The sequence below is a fragment of the Notechis scutatus genome, chromosome 1 (genome assembly GCF_049901735.1).
Source record: "Notechis scutatus isolate UNSWTSFEM ecotype Mainland chromosome 1, rNotScu1.2, whole genome shotgun sequence".
Lineage (NCBI taxonomy): Eukaryota > Metazoa > Chordata > Lepidosauria > Squamata > Elapidae > Notechis > Notechis scutatus.
This window is the reverse complement of record NC_142009.1, coordinates 2,222,023-2,240,287: the sequence shown is the minus strand read 5'-3', so window position 1 is coordinate 2,240,287 and position 18,265 is coordinate 2,222,023. Positions and strand designations below refer to the sequence as shown.

The 18,265-nt window shown below is 45.7% G+C and overlaps 1 protein-coding gene across 5 annotated transcripts in view; it reads right to left on the bottom strand.

Moving 5' to 3' along the window:
• Positions 1–18,265, bottom strand: part of LOC148132649 (dehydrogenase/reductase SDR family member 13-like) — a 70,496-nt gene that overhangs the window by 25,434 nt on the left and 26,797 nt on the right. The window contains exons 1-2 of one of the 5 annotated variants that reach the window (XM_087955882.1): positions 9,706–9,876; positions 2,070–2,188 (exon numbers count right to left, since the gene is read on the bottom strand). In XM_087955882.1, coding sequence (XP_087812008.1) covers positions 2,070–2,188; positions 9,706–9,838 — 252 coding nt within the window. In that variant the 5' untranslated portion in view covers positions 9,839–9,876. Of the gene's footprint in view, positions 1–2,069; positions 2,189–8,360; positions 8,442–9,705; positions 9,893–18,265 lie in introns of those variants that run through there. The other 4 variants (XM_087955907.1, XM_087955899.1, XM_087955890.1 and 1 more) reach the window with 4 other exon arrangements.

Genomic DNA, 18,265 nt, shown 5'->3' with positions numbered 1-18,265 from the left:
GCATGAGGCAATCCGCGCTATGATTGGTTGCCGTGGGTGTAAAGGGGGAGTTTCCCTTTTTTCCCGCCTTTTTCTCCTGTGGGCTCTGTATGCTGTTTATATTTACCTCATGACGTTCCTTTGCTGCTGACTATCTTGTCTGCTGTAGTTACAGATGTTAAATATACGTATTTATATAAAAGTGTCAGTTTGTGTCTCTGAATTCATTTGGACGGTTGCTGCTCAGTTGCCTGACCCAGATCCAACAAAACCACTTCCAGGAACGCCGTTTCCCTCAAAAATATGGAGCTTCCTGAACAGAACCAGGACAGGCTGTGAAAGAATTCAAGGCAAAGCTCTTCAAGTGGGGAATGGCTGAGGATCCTGCAATGCGACTGGGCTGCATCGGAACAAACAATAACACACATAGTCCAAGACTGTCCCCTCAGGAAATGTCAAGGCACCTGCGACGATCTCATCGCAATCACACCAGAAGCCGTTAGATGGTTAGGTATCAAATTACAAGTAGTCCTCGACGTACCAGCACAACTGAGCCCCAAATTTCTGTTGTTAAGTGAGATAGTTGTTAAATAAATTTTGCACCAATTTACGACCTTTCTTGCCGCTGTTGCTAAGTGAGTCACTGCAGTTGTTAAATTGGTAACGAGCAGTGGCAGGATTCAAAACTTTTTACTATGGGTTGTGGGCGATTTGATGGGCGTGGCTAGGTGGGTGTGGCTTTTTTTGCTTTTTTGCAGCCAACCCTCCCCAACCATTTTTTGGGGTGTTCTGGGCCTCAGGTGAGCCTCGGGGGGCATTTCTGCTCCCAGGAAGCTTCCGTGGGGCTCAGGAAGGCAAAAAATGGAGAGGGGGGGGGGTGCTGTGACCCTCCCTCCATTTTTTGCCTTCCTGGACCTCAGGGAATCCTCCTGGGCAAAGCAGTAAGACAAGCTAAGGGAATCCCGGCACAGCTGATCGTATGAACAGCTGATTGTCAGGAGGGGGAGGGGAAGAAATACCTTCAGGGCGAGCATTAGGCGGGCAGGGCAAGTGAGCCAGCGGCGACCGGGTGACTGGGTCAGGGGCGTGGCCAGCCAGAACTTACTACTGGTTCGGCGACCCACGCCAAATCTTTGCTACCGGTTCACCTGAAACGTTGCGAACCGCTAAATACCACCACTGGTAACGAGGTTGTTAAGTGAATTCCCCATTGACTGTGTTTGTCAGAAAGTTGCCAAAGGGGATCATATGACCCCGGGACACTGCAACCTTCGTAACTATGAGTCAGTCGCCCGATGTCTGAATTTTGATCATGTGAACATGATGCTGCAACGGCCGTGTGAAAAATGGTCCCAAATCACTTTTTTCGGTGCCATTGTAATTTTGAACAATCACTAAAGGAACTGTTGTAAGTCAAGGACTACCTGCATAACATCTATCCCATTGTGACTTTATGGGGCCATATTATGGATATTTTATGATGATTTTACTCTAATATTTTTCCTCCTCTGCTGTCCAATTATTTCATATACACAGGGGTGGAATGCTACCGATTCCGCCCGGTTCAATAGAACCGGTAGCTCTGAAGAGCAGCAGACACCGAACCGGTTCAGTGCGATGACCTTTTGGTCATCTGTTTGGCCCACCCGCCCACCTGGGCTCTTGGCTGTCCTTTATTTCCTGCTTTTTCAACCTCGGCTGTTTTGCACGGCACAGGTAAGGTTGAAAAAGCAGGAAAGAGGAGGATTTTCAAACGCTGCGCACTCGCATGCAGTGCTTGTCAGCTACTCCAGGTGGCACAGCTGATTTTTTATTTATTTTTTTGCAATTGTTTACACGCGCACAAAATGCACTCTGACCAAACTGGTAGTAACACTGGTTGAATCCCACCCCTGGATATACACAAATTTGTTGATGCCTTATTTAAACATTCAATTTGTGTTTGTGCGTAGAATGTGTTTTATCCATGTTGCGTATCAGAGATTGCATGATCTCTTTAGATGCCACATGCTAAATAACTGAATAAAAAAACATCAGGAAAACACCTGGATGTAGAAGAACAGAGGAAAGGAGAGAACCGCACGGCTTACCCGTCTGATATCGTACATGGCCGATTCTCCTCTCGCTTTGTCGCGGCATGCCAGAATGACACGGGCGCCTCTCCGGGCCAGATCCACTGCTGTGGCCTTCCCGATCCCTGCATTTCCACCTAGGAAAGTGCAGAGAAAGGATTCACAGAGATCACCCAGCCTTTGATGGGGATTCAGGAGCCAGACCTGCATTCCTGTGCCTGCAGTTTTTGTGGTGTCGCATAGTGAAGCATTACGTTGGCAGTGTTTCTCAACTGTGGCAACTTTAAGAGGGGTGGAGTTCAACTCCCAGAATTAAAGTTAAGCAACATCTTGGAACTGCACAGGTTGAGAAATTCTGGCTCAGGGTATGATTTTCCGAGCAACCTAGCATCAATGAAGAAGAAGAATGGATTAAAATTATTCAAGTGTAATACAAATGGTCTTTTTTGGCAGCAGCCAAAAAAGCTAATGCAACCCCAAATTGTATGAACAGAGGGATACAATCAAGATCAAGTACTAATACACTCTATAAAGCCTTAGTAAGACCACACCTAGAGTCCTGCATGCAGTTTTGGTCACCACACTATAAAAAAGAGGTTGAGATTCAGGCTCGACGCTGGAGCGCCCCGCTCCTTTGGATATGGGGCTGAAGCCGCCCCGTAGAGGTGGTGAAGAAGGGGGAGACCACTAGCTGAGTCAAGGGGAGCCGCATCTCTCCTCCTCGGCTGGCCATTACTCCCTTTCCTGAAGGCGGTTGCAGCGGTGGTCAGAAATGGCCACCTCAAAGAAGAACCCGACCGGACAAGAATGAGCAAGAGGAAGAGGAAGGAGAGAGCTCGACAAACCAGGCTAAGCAGAGATAACATCTATGCAAGGTACCCTGGAACTTAAATTATCAAGAGTGTTATTCCTAAAAGAAGATCTTTAAAGCGGCGGAGGAGAGAGGGAAAGGGGGAAAAAGTTTAGGGTTGTTTTTTTTTGGTTTCTCGTATGGACAGCTGCATTGGCTCTGAATGTTAAAAAGAAGAGACTTAAGCAAAAAAATTGTGTTAATCTACTTTGACACGAACAGGCAATTTTAAGCTGAAATTCAAGTGTCAAAAGGAAAATAAAAGACTTTTTGAATATTCTAAAGCCTTTAAAACAGCTAACGGGTGGGCCATGGCCCACTGGTGGGCCGTGGAAAAATTTTGGTGGGCCGCAGAAGAAATGGCAATTAATCTGGGCCGCGCAGTTCTCTTGCCTCCTGGCTCTTTGAGGGACCCTGGAGTCAGGTCCCTGAGATGCATGCACCAACCAGCTCCCACACACGGCGGCGGCGCCAGCGGCAACCACAGTCCGCACACCCAGCACCCACTGTTAGCTTTCCCCATCAGTTCTCTAGCTTTGAATTGCTCCCGCCTCTCTTTCCTCCCCCCTTCCCTCCCCCTATCCACATGGAGCTCTCAGCTCTTCCAGCCCTCGCTGCCTCTCCCAACATCAAAGCCTCGGAGATGCAGGGGGTGCAGAGGTAGCATCCTGAGCTGCCTTAGCATGCTCGGTTAGTTAAGAATCGCCCTACCCAGAGAAGGAAGCGGTGCTGGAGGAGGAGGAAGAGGGGGCAGTAGTGGAGAAGCAAGCAACTCAGGGCGCTGCTACCGCAGGGGCGGCCTTGCCTGCGTTTCCGAGGCTTCGATGTTGGGAGGGGCAGCGAGGGCTGGAAGAGGGGAGACCTGGGCACGGCTCCGTCTCCCTTTCCTTTCCTGCCTGCACGTGGGTGCAGGGGGGAGGGGAGGAAAGAGAGAGGGAGAGCCGGGAGCAATTCAAAGCTAGAGAACTAATGGGAAGAACTGACAGCTGGCGGAGGGGACTGTGCATCTCAGGGACCCGAGCCCGGAGACATGGGAACTGCAAGTGGGAGTGTTTGGTGGTTTTTAAGATCTCCTGGGAGGCGATAGATTGGCGTTTTGTAGGGTGAAAGAGTGAATTTCGTTGCACCTCCTTTCCTCCCCGGGTCATGCGAGAGATGCTTTCTTTCTCTCTCTCTCTCTCTCCCCTCCCCTGCCCCCAAATAAGCACTGGGTGTGGCTGTTGTTTGGCAGCGGAGTGCTAAAGCGAGCGAAGTGCCCCCAGGGACGCCTTTCCTTGCCTGTCTCCAGGTGAGGCTGGAATATTAAGAGTAAGGAGTAAGGCAGAATATTAGCAAATAGCCCGACCCTGCAATGTTGAAGTCTAAGGCTCAAAATGAACTAAGTCTTGCAACAGATGTCAAAAATAACAACAAAAAAAGTTTTCTTTCAACATGTAAAAAAACAAGGGAAAAAGTCAAGGAAATGATGCTTCCATCAATGGGAGAAAATGGCAAGAAGGGAAACAGGGAGAAAGTGGAACTGCTCTACTCATTTTTGGCATCCGTCTCCACACAAACTTCCTGCCCTCCAAGATCACCGCAGATGGGCAAATACCACAGCAAAGCCATAACATATTTAATAATGCATGTACTGACAGTGGCTAGCATGGTCTATGCAAAATATTGGAAGCATGAAAATACACCACTAGAAAGAGAGAGAATAAGAAAAATACTGGCTTGTGCAGAACTTGATAGACAACTCTAGAACTGAAAAATAAGGGGTAGTTGGAAGATTGTGACACCTGGAATAAGTTCTATCAACGGTTTCAAAAGAGAAGGGAAGGTCGGAACCAAAATTGTTAGGATAAATAGACCTAGAATGTGAATAGTGTAGTAATCATATGAATGTTAATGGTTTAGTAATATCTTTCTATGTATGGCAGAGTAATGCCAGAACGGCCACACCGTGTTTGATATTTATAGTTGTAAACAATAAAAATATATTACAAAATCTGCCCAATAAAAAAATCGCTGTACAAAAATTGGTCCTTGACTTATGACGAACACAACGGGGAGCAGAATTTCTGTTGTTAAGCAAGGCAGTTAAGTGAGTTGGGCTTGATTTTATGATCTGTTTTGCCACAGTTGTTGAGCGAATCTCCCTGGGTCTTTGCTTGTTGGAAGCCAGCTGGCAAAGTCACAGACGGTGACCAGGTGACTCCAGGATGCTCAAACTGCCATCAACACATACCGGATTCCAGGTGCCTGAATTCTGATCACGTGGCTGTGGAAATGCTATGACAGTGTAAGCACCAGTCATGCGTCACTTCTTTCAGCGCTCTTGTAACTTCAAACGGTCAATAAACGGATGGTGGTAAGTCAAGGTCTGCTTGTAACCGGAAGCCTGCTTTCGGTTACCCCAAAGTCCATTGCTGCCCCTTTTCCTCCTATGAAGACGGAATATTTTATTTGGCCAAGTGTGATTACACAAGGGACGAGTCTCCGCTGCAGAAGATCTCCGCGTACAAGCAAAACGACAGTCAGAATGATACCAGCACTAAGAGGGGGCCGTAGAGAAGGTAATAAGAAGATCCAGGAGAGATTCAACCTGGAAATAAGGAGGAATTTTCTGACAGGGAGGACAACCAACCCACGGGAGAGAAGTTGCCTTCAGAAGTTGTGGGAGCTTCATCCCTGGAGGCTTCCAAGAAGACACTGGACTGCCATCGGTCAGAAACGGTGTAGGGTCTCCCGCTTGGGCAGGGAGGGATTGGACTAGATCAGTGGTCGCCAATCAGTGGACTGGGGGCCACTGGTGGTCCATGAGAAAATTTTGCTGGTCCACAGAGAAATGTCCCCCCCCCCAAAGCAATTAAACCAGGCTGCGCGGGAACACAAGGCTGCGCTGCCCACATGGCCTGTGGGAACACAAGGCTTGCATCGCTTGCATTGTGAACAACATGTAGTGAGGGGAGGGGTTGAAGGGCGGAGGGGGGGGTACTTGCCCCACTCACCCCACGTGCCTGGCCTGGCCACTGGGCTGCTTCTTTCCGCTTCTTTCTTCCGCTGCTTTTGGCTGCAGGCAAGGAAAGCAGCAAAAGTCTTTCTTTCTCTCCCCCAAACTCTGCCAGAAATGAGCCTGTGGGGCCCTGCAAGGCCTCCTGCTCCAAGAGGCTGCGCCGGCAAAGACTCATTCCTGGCGGAGTTTGGGGGAGAGAAAAAAAAGACTTCTGCGGCTCCTGCTGCTTTCCTTGCATGAAGCCAAAAGTCTCTCCCTCCCTCTCCCTCTCTTTCTCTCTCTCCCTGAGAATGGAGCTGGAGACAGTATCCCGCGATCCCAAATAAAGAACGATCGATCGGTAGGAAAAGGGGGTGGGGAATTTTCCTGCAGACTTTTTTGGGGGATTTTCCCTGGGTCTCTGGTCCACGGGATTTAAAATGATGAGTTTGGTGGTCCCAAAGGTTGGAGAGACCTGGACTAGATGACCTACACGGTCTCTTCCAACTCTCTCCTCTCCTCACAAGTGGCTGTCCAGTCTTTTCTTGAATTCCTCCAGTGATGGAGCCCCCATAACTTCTGGAGTCCAGCTCTTGCACTGAATAATTATTCTCACCGTTTGGAAGTTTCCATTTGTTCCCTAAACTTTGAGCGGTTGTCTATAGGTATTGGAGTCCTTCATGGGTCTTGGATTGCTTTCTTATGTCTCGTACATCGTAACTGGGATTCCCATCCTTTTCCCTCACTGTCTGCATTATGTCCACCCTCCTTTCTCTTTGCTCTTTACCTCCTGATCTGATTGGTAACCTACTAATTTTTTGCTTGGAATTAGGTTCTAAAGGTCACGAAGATTTGCCTCTCCCCTTGCATTAATTGACTGCCTTAAGTTTCCTTGTCCAACCGTCTATTCTAGTCCCACCTTAGGCAGGAAAGCCGGCTGGATGACTTTGGGCCAATCACCAGGAGACTGGGAGTTCTAGTCCCCTTAACCTCACTTGCACATCTAAGGCAGAACTAGAATTTACCCTCTCCTGATTTCTATCCCGGTGCCTTCACCGCTAAACCAAACTTTCCCGTTTCTGGCGTAATTGTTTTTTTCACATTAGGAATTCTTTCATTCGTCTAATTTAATTGGAATCTGCCTGCTGGCAACTGCAATCCCTGATCCTATTTCTTGGCCAACTTCTGCGGGGATGTTGAACCTGCCGTCCAATTTGCTAAACTTCCCAGCTCCTCCAGTCTCTCTTCAAGGGCTGAACTGGTTTTTCTGCACCTTCTGCTTCTTCTCTGAATTGCTCCTGGCTTCTCTCCATCCCAGGGAGGAGGACTAAGGCTTTGGGGAGACGTGGGGAGAGAGGAAGCGAAGTGACTCCTGCGCCCGTGTAAAATGGGCCTTGGGCAGCCTGAAAAGCCAGTCTCCAGCCCCCTCCGAGGCCAATCGACTGGCACCAACATCTGTCTAGTCTAACAAAGAGAAAGAGGCGGCTGACGTGACAGCATCTTCCAATATTTGAGGGGCTGCCTGCCCCAAAGGAGGAGGGGGGTCAAGCTATTCTCCAAAGCCCCCCGAGGGCAGGACAAGAAGCAATTGATAGAAGCAGCTTCGAACTAAGGAGCAGCGAGGACTGGATAGAGAAAACTATTCCAAAAAGACTCCCTTAAATAGGAGCCATCCGTGTGCTGCAGCTGCCCCCAAAGCCGACACAATCCTAGGCAGCGAAGTGTGAACCTAAGGCCCTGCTAAGGCCACCCCTGGAATCCTGCATCCAGTCCCTGGTCACCACAATATTAAAAAAAGGATGTTGGGACTTTGGAAAGAGTTCAGAGAAGAGCAACAGAGACGATGAGGGGACTGGAGGCTAAAAGGAAGGACTAAGGATGACAGGGCAGCAGCCTTCCAGCATCTGAGGGGCTGCCCCAAAGAAGAGGGGGGTCAAGCTATTCTCCAAAGCCCCTGAGGGCAGGACAAGAAGCAACAGGGAGGGAAACTGACCAAGGAGAGAAGCAACCGAGAGGTGAGGAGGAATTTCCTGACAGAACAATTAATCAGCCTCCAGAAGTTGGGAATGCCCCAAACACTGCAAGTTTTGAAGAAGCGATTGGACAACCCTGCGTCTGGCATGGAATAGGCCAGGGTCTCCTCTTTGAGCAGAGGTTGGACTAGAAGACCTCGAAGGTCCCTTCCGACTCTGTTATTCTGTTAGCCTTCCGAAGTCTGGCTATCCCTTTCGGAGTCAAGGAGGTCCTTTCCCGGCGCCCCTCCCGCGAGAACCCGGCTCTTCCCCTCCCGCTCCTCTCGGCCTCGGAAGAGGGGAGGGGTCTCAAGGAGCGAGGCAGCCCCGGGGACGGCTGGCCTCCGCGGAGCCTCCCGGTTCGGTTCGGCCCCGGTTTCTTCCCCTTTTCTGGCCGGACCTTCTGGGTTGTGGCTAAAGCGCCTTTGGGTCAAGCAGGACCTGGGTGGGCGGCATCTCCGCGGACAAACCTGGTTTAGCGTTGACTCGCGTCTCCCTCGGACGCTGCGCTGCGCTTTTGCCCCCCGCGAGTTTGGTCCTGCGCGGAGCCATTGAAGTTGGGAGGGGGGAAGCGAGAGAGAGAGCGAGAGAGGGAGGGAAAGAAAGAGAGAGAAAAGAAAGGGGAAAAAGAGAAAGAAAGAAAGAAAGAAAGAAAGAAAGAAAGAAAGAAAGAAAGAAAGAAAGAAAGAAAGAAAGAAGAAAAGAGAACGAGAGAGGGAGGGAGGGAGAGAGAGAAAGAAAGAGGAAAAAGAGAAAGAAAGAAAGAAAAAGAAAGAAAGAAAGAAAGAAAGAAAGAAAGAAAGAAAGAAAGAAAGAAAGAAAGAGAACGAGAGAGGGAGGGAGGGAGAGAGAGAAAGAAAGAGGAAAAGAAAGAAAGAAAGAAAGAAAGAAAGAAAGAAAGAAAGAAAGAAAGAAAGAAAGAAAGAAAGAGAACGAGAGAGGGAGGGAGGGAGAGAGAGAAAGAAAGAGGAAAAAGAGAAAGAAAGAAAGAAGAGAAAGAAAGAAAGAAAGAAAGAAAGAAAGAAAGAAAGAAAGAAAGAAAAGAGAAGAGAGAGGGAGGGAGGAGAGAGAGAGAAAGGGAAAAGAAAAGAAAGAGAAAGAGAGAAAAGAAAGAAAGAAAGAGAGCGAGAGAGGGAGGGAGAGGAAGAGAAAGAAAGAGAAAGAGAGGAAAAGAGAAAAGAAAGAAAGAAAGAAAGAAAGAAAGAAAGAAAGAAAGAAAGAAAGAAAGAAAGAAAGAAAAGAAACGAGAGGGAGGGAGGGAGAGAAGAGAGAGAAGAGAAAGAGAAAAGAGAGAAGAAAGAAAGAAAGAAAGAAAGAAAGAAAGAAAGAAAGAAAGAAAGAAAGAAAGAGAAAGAGAAAGAGAGAGGAGGGAGGGAGAGAGAGAAGAAAGAGGAAAAGAGAAAGAAAGAAAGAAAGAAAGAAAGAAAGAAAGAAAGAAAGAAAGAAAGAAAGAAAGAAAGAAAGAAAGAAAAGAGAACGAGAGAGGGAGGGAGGAGAGAGAAAGAAAGGGAAAAAGAGAAAGAAAGAGAAAGAGAGGAAAAGAAAGAAAGAAAAAGAAAGAAAGAAAGAAAGAAGAGAGGGAGGGAGAGGAAGAGAAAGAAAGAAAAGAGAGGAAAAGAGAAAGAAAGAAGAAAGAAAGAAAGAAAGAAAGAAAGAAAGAAAGAAAGAAAGAAAGAAAGAGAGCGAGAGAGGGAGGGAGAGGAAGAGAAAGAAAGAGAAAGAGAGGAAAAGAGAAAGAAAGAAAGAAAGAAAGAAAGAAAGAAAGAAAGAAAGAAAGAAAGAAAGAAAGAAAGGGAACAAGCCCCCCCAGCTGACCTGTGATGAGCACCGTCTTGCCCCGCAGGCTGACCGCGTTCCGGCACCGGGTGGCCGACACGAAGGTGTAGTAGATCAGCGCGTAGAGCCCCAGCAGCAGCGCCGCGCCCGCCCCCAGCGCCCCCGCCTCCATGGTTCGATCCCCGGTCTGGCCCCGCAGCCTCCAGCGCTTCCCTTATACCGGGATCGCCCCGCCCGCCGCCTCCGCGTGGGAAAGCCCCGGGCACGCTGCCAGCCTTTCGCCCCGCCTCCTGGCCGAGGGAGGGAGGATAACCTAGTTGGAAGGGACCTTGTTAGGTCATCTAGTCCAGGGGTTTCCAACCTTGGCGGCTTTAAGACTTGTGGACCTCAACTCCCAGAATTCCTCAGCCAAAGCTGGCTGAGGAATGCTGGGAGTTGGAGTCCACAAGTCTTAAAGCCGCCAAGGTTGCATATCCCTGATCCCTCCTCCTCTCTGGAGCAGCCCCCCAAATGTTGGAAGATGCTCTCCTGTCTCCCCTGGTCCTTCTCTTCCCTAGACAAGCCAGGCCCAGTTCCTGCAACCGTCCATCGTATGTTTTGTCCTCCAGTCCCCTCATCATCCTGGTTGCTCTTCTCTGCCCTTTTTTTCTAGAGTCTCAACATCTTTTTTATAGTGTGGTGACCAAAACTGGATGTAGGACTCTAGGTGTGGCCTTACTAAGGCTTTATAGAGTGGTATTAGTACCTCCCTTGATCTGGATTGTATCCCTCTGTTAACGCAATTTAGGATTGCATTGGCTTTTTTGGCTGCTGCTGCACAACATTGGCTCCTATTTAGCTGGTTGTCCACTAAGACTCCAAGATCCCCCTCCCAGTTCCTGCTATTGAGCCTGGTTTCACCCAGTCTATATATGTGTCCTTTTGGTTTTTCTTGCCTAAGTGGAGGACTTTCCTTTTCTCCACGTTGAATTTCGTTGTGTTAGATAGGGCCTGGGGTTCGAGTCTGTCAAGATCCATCTGGATCTTGAGCCTATCTTCTGGGGTGCACGCAGAACTGGTAGCACGCAATTTGGAATCCCACCACTGGTAATGGGAGACTTTAACTACTACCCTGACATCAACTGGGAGACAAACTGCACCCAATGGAAGATCAACCAGGTTCCTGATAAACTTAATAGACAACTTTGTCTTCCCAAAAAGTAGAGAAGGGAACAAGGAGGTCAGCCCTATTGGATTTAATTCTGACTAACAGAGATGAGATGATAGAAAGGGTTGAGGTTGCAGAAACCTGGGATCACGCGATATTGGAATTCAACGTTATGCAAGCACAAGCAATAGAACAGAGTCAAACGAGAGTCTTGGACTTTAATAGAGCTAATTTCGATAAACTTAGAGAGAGTTTGGGAAGGATTCCATGGATGAAGCCCTATGTCATTTCAGATGGATGGTATACATTTGACTAGAATTTCCCTCAAGGGAAAACAAGAAGCTTGGGAAATTTTAGAGATTATAAAATTTGAGATTATAAAAGCCCAGTCTAGCACAATTCCAACGAAGAAGAAAAATAATAGCTCTCAAAAGAAACCAGCATGGCTGCACAAAGAGAAATTGAAAGACAAAAAGGACAAATATACAAAGGGGCACATAACTAAGGCAGAGTATCAGCAAACAGCCCAAGTCTGCAGTGATGGAGTCAGGAAAGCCAAGGCTCAAAATGAACTAAGGCTTGCGACACAAGTCAGAAATAACAAAAATGGGAGAAAATGGCAAGAAGTGACAAGCAACAGGGGAAAGCAGAACTGCTTAACACGTTTTTTTTTAAAAAAACAAGTTTTATTAATTTTTAAAAACAAACAAATCATCATTAACCATTACATACTTAAACCTTTTTTCATTATGAATTTAACAAGTCAAATAAAACCTTATTTTATACAATATGATTCTATTTTAAACCATTTCCATATGAGCAAACAAATACCTCTTATCCAGTTTCTCTTTACTTCTCTTTACTCTTATTCAATTTCATTATTATTATTTCATCTATTTCTTTCTGACTTGGTTACCATTATTCTCACTCTATATTTCTGCAAGGTTTTATTAATTCTCCCAGAAACATAAACACACAACACACAAAACATAAAAAAAAAAATCTTTTAGGAAAGTAACTTGGCCCCAGGTATCTCTCTCTTCATGGACTTCAATTATATTCATGCTCATCTTACATGTCATTACTTATTTTATTTACCATTCTAAATCTTCTATATTAGCTTCTCCACACATTTCACTCTTCTTAATTCTATCTTAATTAATCCATCTTAATTTGAGTCATTATATTTGTATCTTTTGTCCATTCTTTATTATCCCTTTGTCTCGTTCCTTATAATAATAAAAAAAGAATTTCTCCTGAAATCACTAATCAGAGTATGATGCCTTTCTATCTTCCCCCTAAATTAATCAAATTAACATTTAAAATAACACCTAATACCCAATCTGATTCTGCTTGGTACATTCTATCTACTAATTTTTTTTTAAATAAACAAAAAATAATAAATCCAAAATGATTAAATACATAGTTAAGCAGTAGATCTAAATATTGAATCTTATAACATTCCCATTGCCTTTTCCAAAAACAAATGCTACAATAAAAATTTTATAATAACATCAATACCATAATCTTATTAAACTCTTTAATTAAAACTCAATATTCTAAACATTCCCTTTAATATTTTATTAAATTTTAAAATCAATCATTACTAAACATTTCAACATTTTAATCTCTTATTAACTCTTAAACCATTTTAATTTTCTATTTCTAATACAATGCTACAATACCATCTTATGTACCTTGCAAAATCTTTTTAAAAGAAATTATACTTTACCCTTTGTCCCTAAAAAAGATTCCTTTTTCCCCATCTAATTTCAAAACTTTGTGGCTTTTCTCCACCTTTTTCCTTCCTTTCTTCCCCCACCAGACCTTTCTACCCCCCCTTCTTCTAGCCTCTGCCTTACTGGCTTCCCTTCTCTGTTGTGTTCCTTTTTCCTTTTGTTTACTATCATTATATTGATTTTGCACCTTATTTTTCCCTTTCTTAAATGTTTTTTTAAATCTTAAGTCCTTCATTTTCCTTCCTTTCCCTCTTCCTTCTTTCTTAGTTAAATTCTGAAATTCATTAAAGATGGCTTCTTCTTCTCCTTCTTCTTCTGCTGTCTCCATCTGTTGTAATGTTTGTTGATAGTTAGCAAGCGCCATTTCTAAAAAAAGGAAGGCTTCTTTCACACCATCTTTACCATTTTTTTTGTTTGCTCATATTCTTTTCTCAGTTCCTCAGCAGGAAAAGCCATTATAAATCTTTTCTTTTCTTTTTTTCCCCCTTCTTTCTTCTTGCAACAACCAAGATATTTCAAAAAAAAAAAAATAGAACAGTCCCAAACAATCCAAGCCAAGGCAAAGTTCTCTGCAGTAATAAATTAGTTTCTATAGTTTCGGTACATACCAGGCCTCAAGGCCTCTAGGCCTCACATAGGCTGAAAGCATACCAGGAACAGAGATCATCAATCAACAAACACGTCATCATGGGTGAATAACTGTAATGCAGGCGCTGATTTGTTACCTTGCACCTTTCACACTGACCATGCACTGTAATTGGATGTTACTATGTGTGCACTAATATTCCTTCTCATGTAACTTAATGATTGGATAGAATTCACTGCTTGTGACGTATCACTGTGTGTTTTTTAATAAAAGAGTTTCCCGAACTTGTGATCGGGGCAGCTCATCCAAGATAGAACCTGCGTTGGTGTCTTTCTTGATGCATTCGACCACCCAGTGGGCAGCCTTCCAAATGCGGAGCAAAGCCGCATCTGGTGACCCCGACGTGATCCATTAAAAGAAATGGGTGCGTTTATCTTCGACTGCTTATCTCACCCGGCCGGACGAGCCAGTTGCAACCCAGGGACGCCGTTTCGTGTCACGGATCCCTCCCCAGGAATCTTCTGCAAAGAAGACATCCTCCCTTCAGGTGAGTATGGGCGGAAAGTTCTCCAAAAAGCAGATAGCATATTTGCAGGAATTAGGAGAACTAACGAAGAGCTCAATTCGTATTCTTAGGAATCAGGGCAAAAAGCTCCCAGTTCCAACTAAAAAGGACCTTATCACCCTTTTGACTTACATTTATACACAATATCCGGCTTATCCGGAGAAAGGGTCCTTGAAAGTCTCCACATGGCAACGTTTGGGTGATTATTTTCATGATAACCCCAGGGCTCTGCCAAAGATTCTGACCACATGGAGAATAGTCCTGGAATGTTTAAAAATCCATGGTTTAGCACTGACCAAAGCCCCCCCTCCTCCTCCTTATACAGCTGAAACCAAAACAAAGGACGCTCTCCCATTAGAAGCTTCATCTCCCACAGCTCCTAAACCCATAAATCCTCCTAACTTAAATTCAGCGGAGGATCAAACACCCATGGGAGCAGGGAGCAAGCAGGGAGGGCTCTCTTACCCTGGAGGAGCTCTCTCTCTGTCCTGTTGAATATATAGGGGGATGGAGCCGGAAATATGGTGCCTAGACTTGAACCTTTACCCATGAAATTAATCAGAGATTTAAAACAAGCCGTGGCCATGTACGGCATCCAGGCACCATATGTCAGAGGCTTCATTAACAACATCAGCCTTATGCTGAGTTTGTAAAGGAACTTCAGAAGGCCATTCAGAGGCAAATCTCAAATGAAGAAGCCCGTAAAGAGCTTCTGTTAAAACTGGCTGTTGAAAATGCAAATGAGGATTGCAAGAGGATTCTGCAGCCTCTATCTGCTCGAGGGGGGGCTTCCCTCTCGGACTATATGTTTGAAAGTAAACAAGAAAGCAGCAAGGAAAAAAGAAATGGGAGGGCGACCCCTAGTGGGCTGGCCTTTCCAGAGAACACAGATTGATTTCACCGAAGTACTAACTCCATACGCATATCTGGGCTATAAAATGCTTTCAACTACTGCCTATCCTTCACTTCCCTCTCTGTCTCTACCTTCTCAACCCACTCTGGTTCAACTTCAGCAATATCTGGGTACCATAAACTGGGCCCGACCTTTCCTGTCTTTAACCACTGATATTCTTTCTCCATTGTTTGAAGCCCTTACCTGGGGGAAAAAGCCTGCTGACATAATATCCTTGCAGCAACCTCAGCTTCAAGCAATACATCACCACAAAGAGCTGAACTTGCTGCAACCATATTAGTCCTCCAGAACTTTAATGAACCCCTCAACTTGATCTTAGACAGCCTATATGTTACTCAAATAGTCTCTACTATTCATGACTCTTACCTCTCTCCCGCTATTGATAAAAACCTTCTCTCTCTTTTTGTTACATTGCAACACCTTATTGCACAGCGTCAACACCCCCTCTTTGTAGCACACATTCGTAGTCATCAACCCTTCCCAGGAATCCTCCAGGAAGGCAATGATGTGGCTGATCAAGCAGCTGCAGGCATCATGACATCACACACATTGACTCCTTGGGAGAGCCATTCTTATTTCCATCAAAACACCAAAGCTCTCATGAAACATTTCAACCTTACTATGGCCGAAGCTTCAGCCATTAGGCAACAATGCCCCACCTGTAGTCAACAAGCCCATTCCATTCCCTTAGGGGTAAATCCCCGCGGTTGAAAGCCTGCGAAATATGGCAAATGGACATTACTCAGTTTCCTCCATTTGCCCCCTGGAAGTATCTGCATGTCACAATTGATACTTATTCAGGGTTCATAATGGCAACCCGCAAAGAGGAGAAGCCTCCAAACATGTCATCAATCATTGCATTCGCACTTTTGCATCGTTGGGACGCCCAAATGAAATAAAAACAGATAATGGTCCTGCATACACTAGCACAGCCATGTCAGAATTTTGCGCTAAATGGCAAATTACCCACAAATTTGGGATCCCTTATAACAGTCAGGGACAAGCCCTGGTAGAGAGAGCTAACTTAATGCTAAAAACAGCGTTAGAACGACATTTGATCAAAGGGAAAAGAACCCCTAGCCTCCCGGCGATGCAAGACACTCTTAATCTCTGTCTTCATACACTCAACTTCCTCAATCTCTCCGGCACCCCTGCTATGACGGCAGCGGAGCGACATTTTTCCTCCCCCTTCCCCTGATTCTCCCAAACCACAGGTATACTACCGCCAACTGCCAGACCCTACTTGGAAAGGCCCTGCTGGTCTCCTCACCTGGGGTCGTGGCTACGCAGCTATCCAGCTTCCAGATCGTGTCCTGTGGGTTCCTGGATGGCACATCAGACCATACCACCCCAAGGTAGAAAAGTCACCACCTGCAGACATATCAACATGATTCGTCTCGTTGCCTTGCCGACCCTCTTCCTCCTTCTTGCTGCACATGCCTCCAAGGTCTCCATTCCATCTCGAGTGACATACTTCACGCCAGGCACTCCCCTCCTGCTGACCTACACCGCATCTGGGGACATCTTTCCCCCCTACCTCAGATGGTCAACGCTCCCTAAGCCGTGGCCCCACATCTCCAGCAATGCTTCCTTCCAGATCAACACTTTTGAACATCCCCCTCGAACTACACTCCTCATACTTCGCCCCATACTTCGCCCCACCACCTATTATTGCTCCGGTCGACGCCTCTATGATTCCATAAGCAACATTTATGAATCCTGGACAGTCCTTAGACCCCGTTCACCTCGTCATTATCACAGACAATTCGCAAGTCAGCCTGACATTTATGCTCAGGCCACCCCTTTTCTACATCGGATTAAGAGATCGCAGAACTCTGCCAGCGCATCAGATGGTTGCACCCCCTGCCTGACCAAAACCACGCAGGCAGGCTTCATTCAACTAACTCTCATCTACCATACCCAACAACCGCAGAAGTGCCTTCCTACGGGAAAAACTTGCCAAAACAATGGGACCATGTACCATCTATGCAAAAGGAACTCAAAAACTATTTGCTACGATCCCAAGACAGCTGTACATCTCAACGTCACCTTATGGGTGGGACTTCCAAGAACCTCTGGCAGATCCGATCCTGAGGGGGAAGGAAAACTTTATTACCTAAACCACACCACCGTGCTCAAGGACGGTACTAACCCAATTGTTTTAATCTTTGATGTTTGTGTTGCTTGTTCTAAACCAGGGGGACATTCATGCGGGTCGGATGACTGGAAATCAACGTACGCCCACAATCATAAATACTTGCGTCATACGCCCATTAACTGGGCCATGGGGAACCCCAACCACTGGACCCCTTGTGGAGGTTCCATTGAGTGCTCGGGTTGGTCTTGTGTCTGTGATTATACCGGGGGAGGGTACTCAGGTTGCAATCATCTGTCACATTTCAAACGAATATCAGGGTCTACCACAGACAATAAGGTAGAAATCACTATCTCCAGGCAACACCCTGCCTTGGAAACTTATGGTATAGGGATTGATGGCACAGGAATAGACCCAAATACTTACATTACCATAAAAACTGAAATAATTTATGAAGACAAGGAAACATCATTAGGCTGGTCAGTATATAATAATTTAAGGAAATTAGAAAAAGCCCCTGATACCAGCATTATTGCAAAAAACTTGTTCATGGATATGGCAGAAAAAATTGCAAAACAACTTGCAGTAACCAATTGTTTTGTCTGTGGGGGAACCACCACAGGAGAACAATGGACGTGGCAAGCCTTAGAAGCCTCGCCATCTCTGTTTAATAACATGTCTTCTGTAGGAAACATAACAGCTAGAATAGCTTCCGATCCACTTATCTGGACAATTACCACTAACTTAATTGGTAGAAACTGTTTTTCCCAAAATGGGTCCACTCCAGTAGGACACCTCCTTTGCTTAGGTACATGGGATAACTCCTACCAGACTTGGACAGCACCTGACAATGCTACCACCACACCTGCCAAATTCAACACCTCCCTCCTACCTTATCTCTATGACACAACATCCTCCCAAATTTGGACAGCTCCAAATAACATGTATTGGATTTGTGGTAACCTAGCCTATCCGTCCCTTCCAGCAGATTGGCAAGGGTCATGTGTATTGGGGTGGATAAGACCTTCCTTTTTCCTCCTACCGATCTCCATTAAGCAAGAACTGGGCATCCCTGTGTATGATACATTATCCCGCAGGAAAAGAAACACCGATAATGCCTTTGCAGGTTTCCCCTGTCAATCAGAATATGAAGGGGACACCTGGACCTCAGAAAGAATAGTCTGCACCTACAACATTGCTAGTTGGGCCCAAGACGGGTCCTGGGGGTACAGAACCCCCATATACATGATCAATAGAATTATTCGTTTACAAGCTGTTTTAGATTTAGCAGGTCAACGTATAGACAAGGCTCTAAACACTCTAGCGACTGCTATGGACAAATTACGCACAGCTGTCTACCAAAATCGTTTAGCTTTAGACTACATACTAGCCAAAGAAGGAGGGGTATGTGGTAGGTTCAATCTTACGAACTGTTGTCTTCAAATTGACAAAGTTGGCAAAGTAGTAGCACAATTAACAACTGAGATGCGACAATTAACCTACAATCCTAATCAAGTATGGCAAGGTATTGATTTTAAGAATATTTTTAGTTCT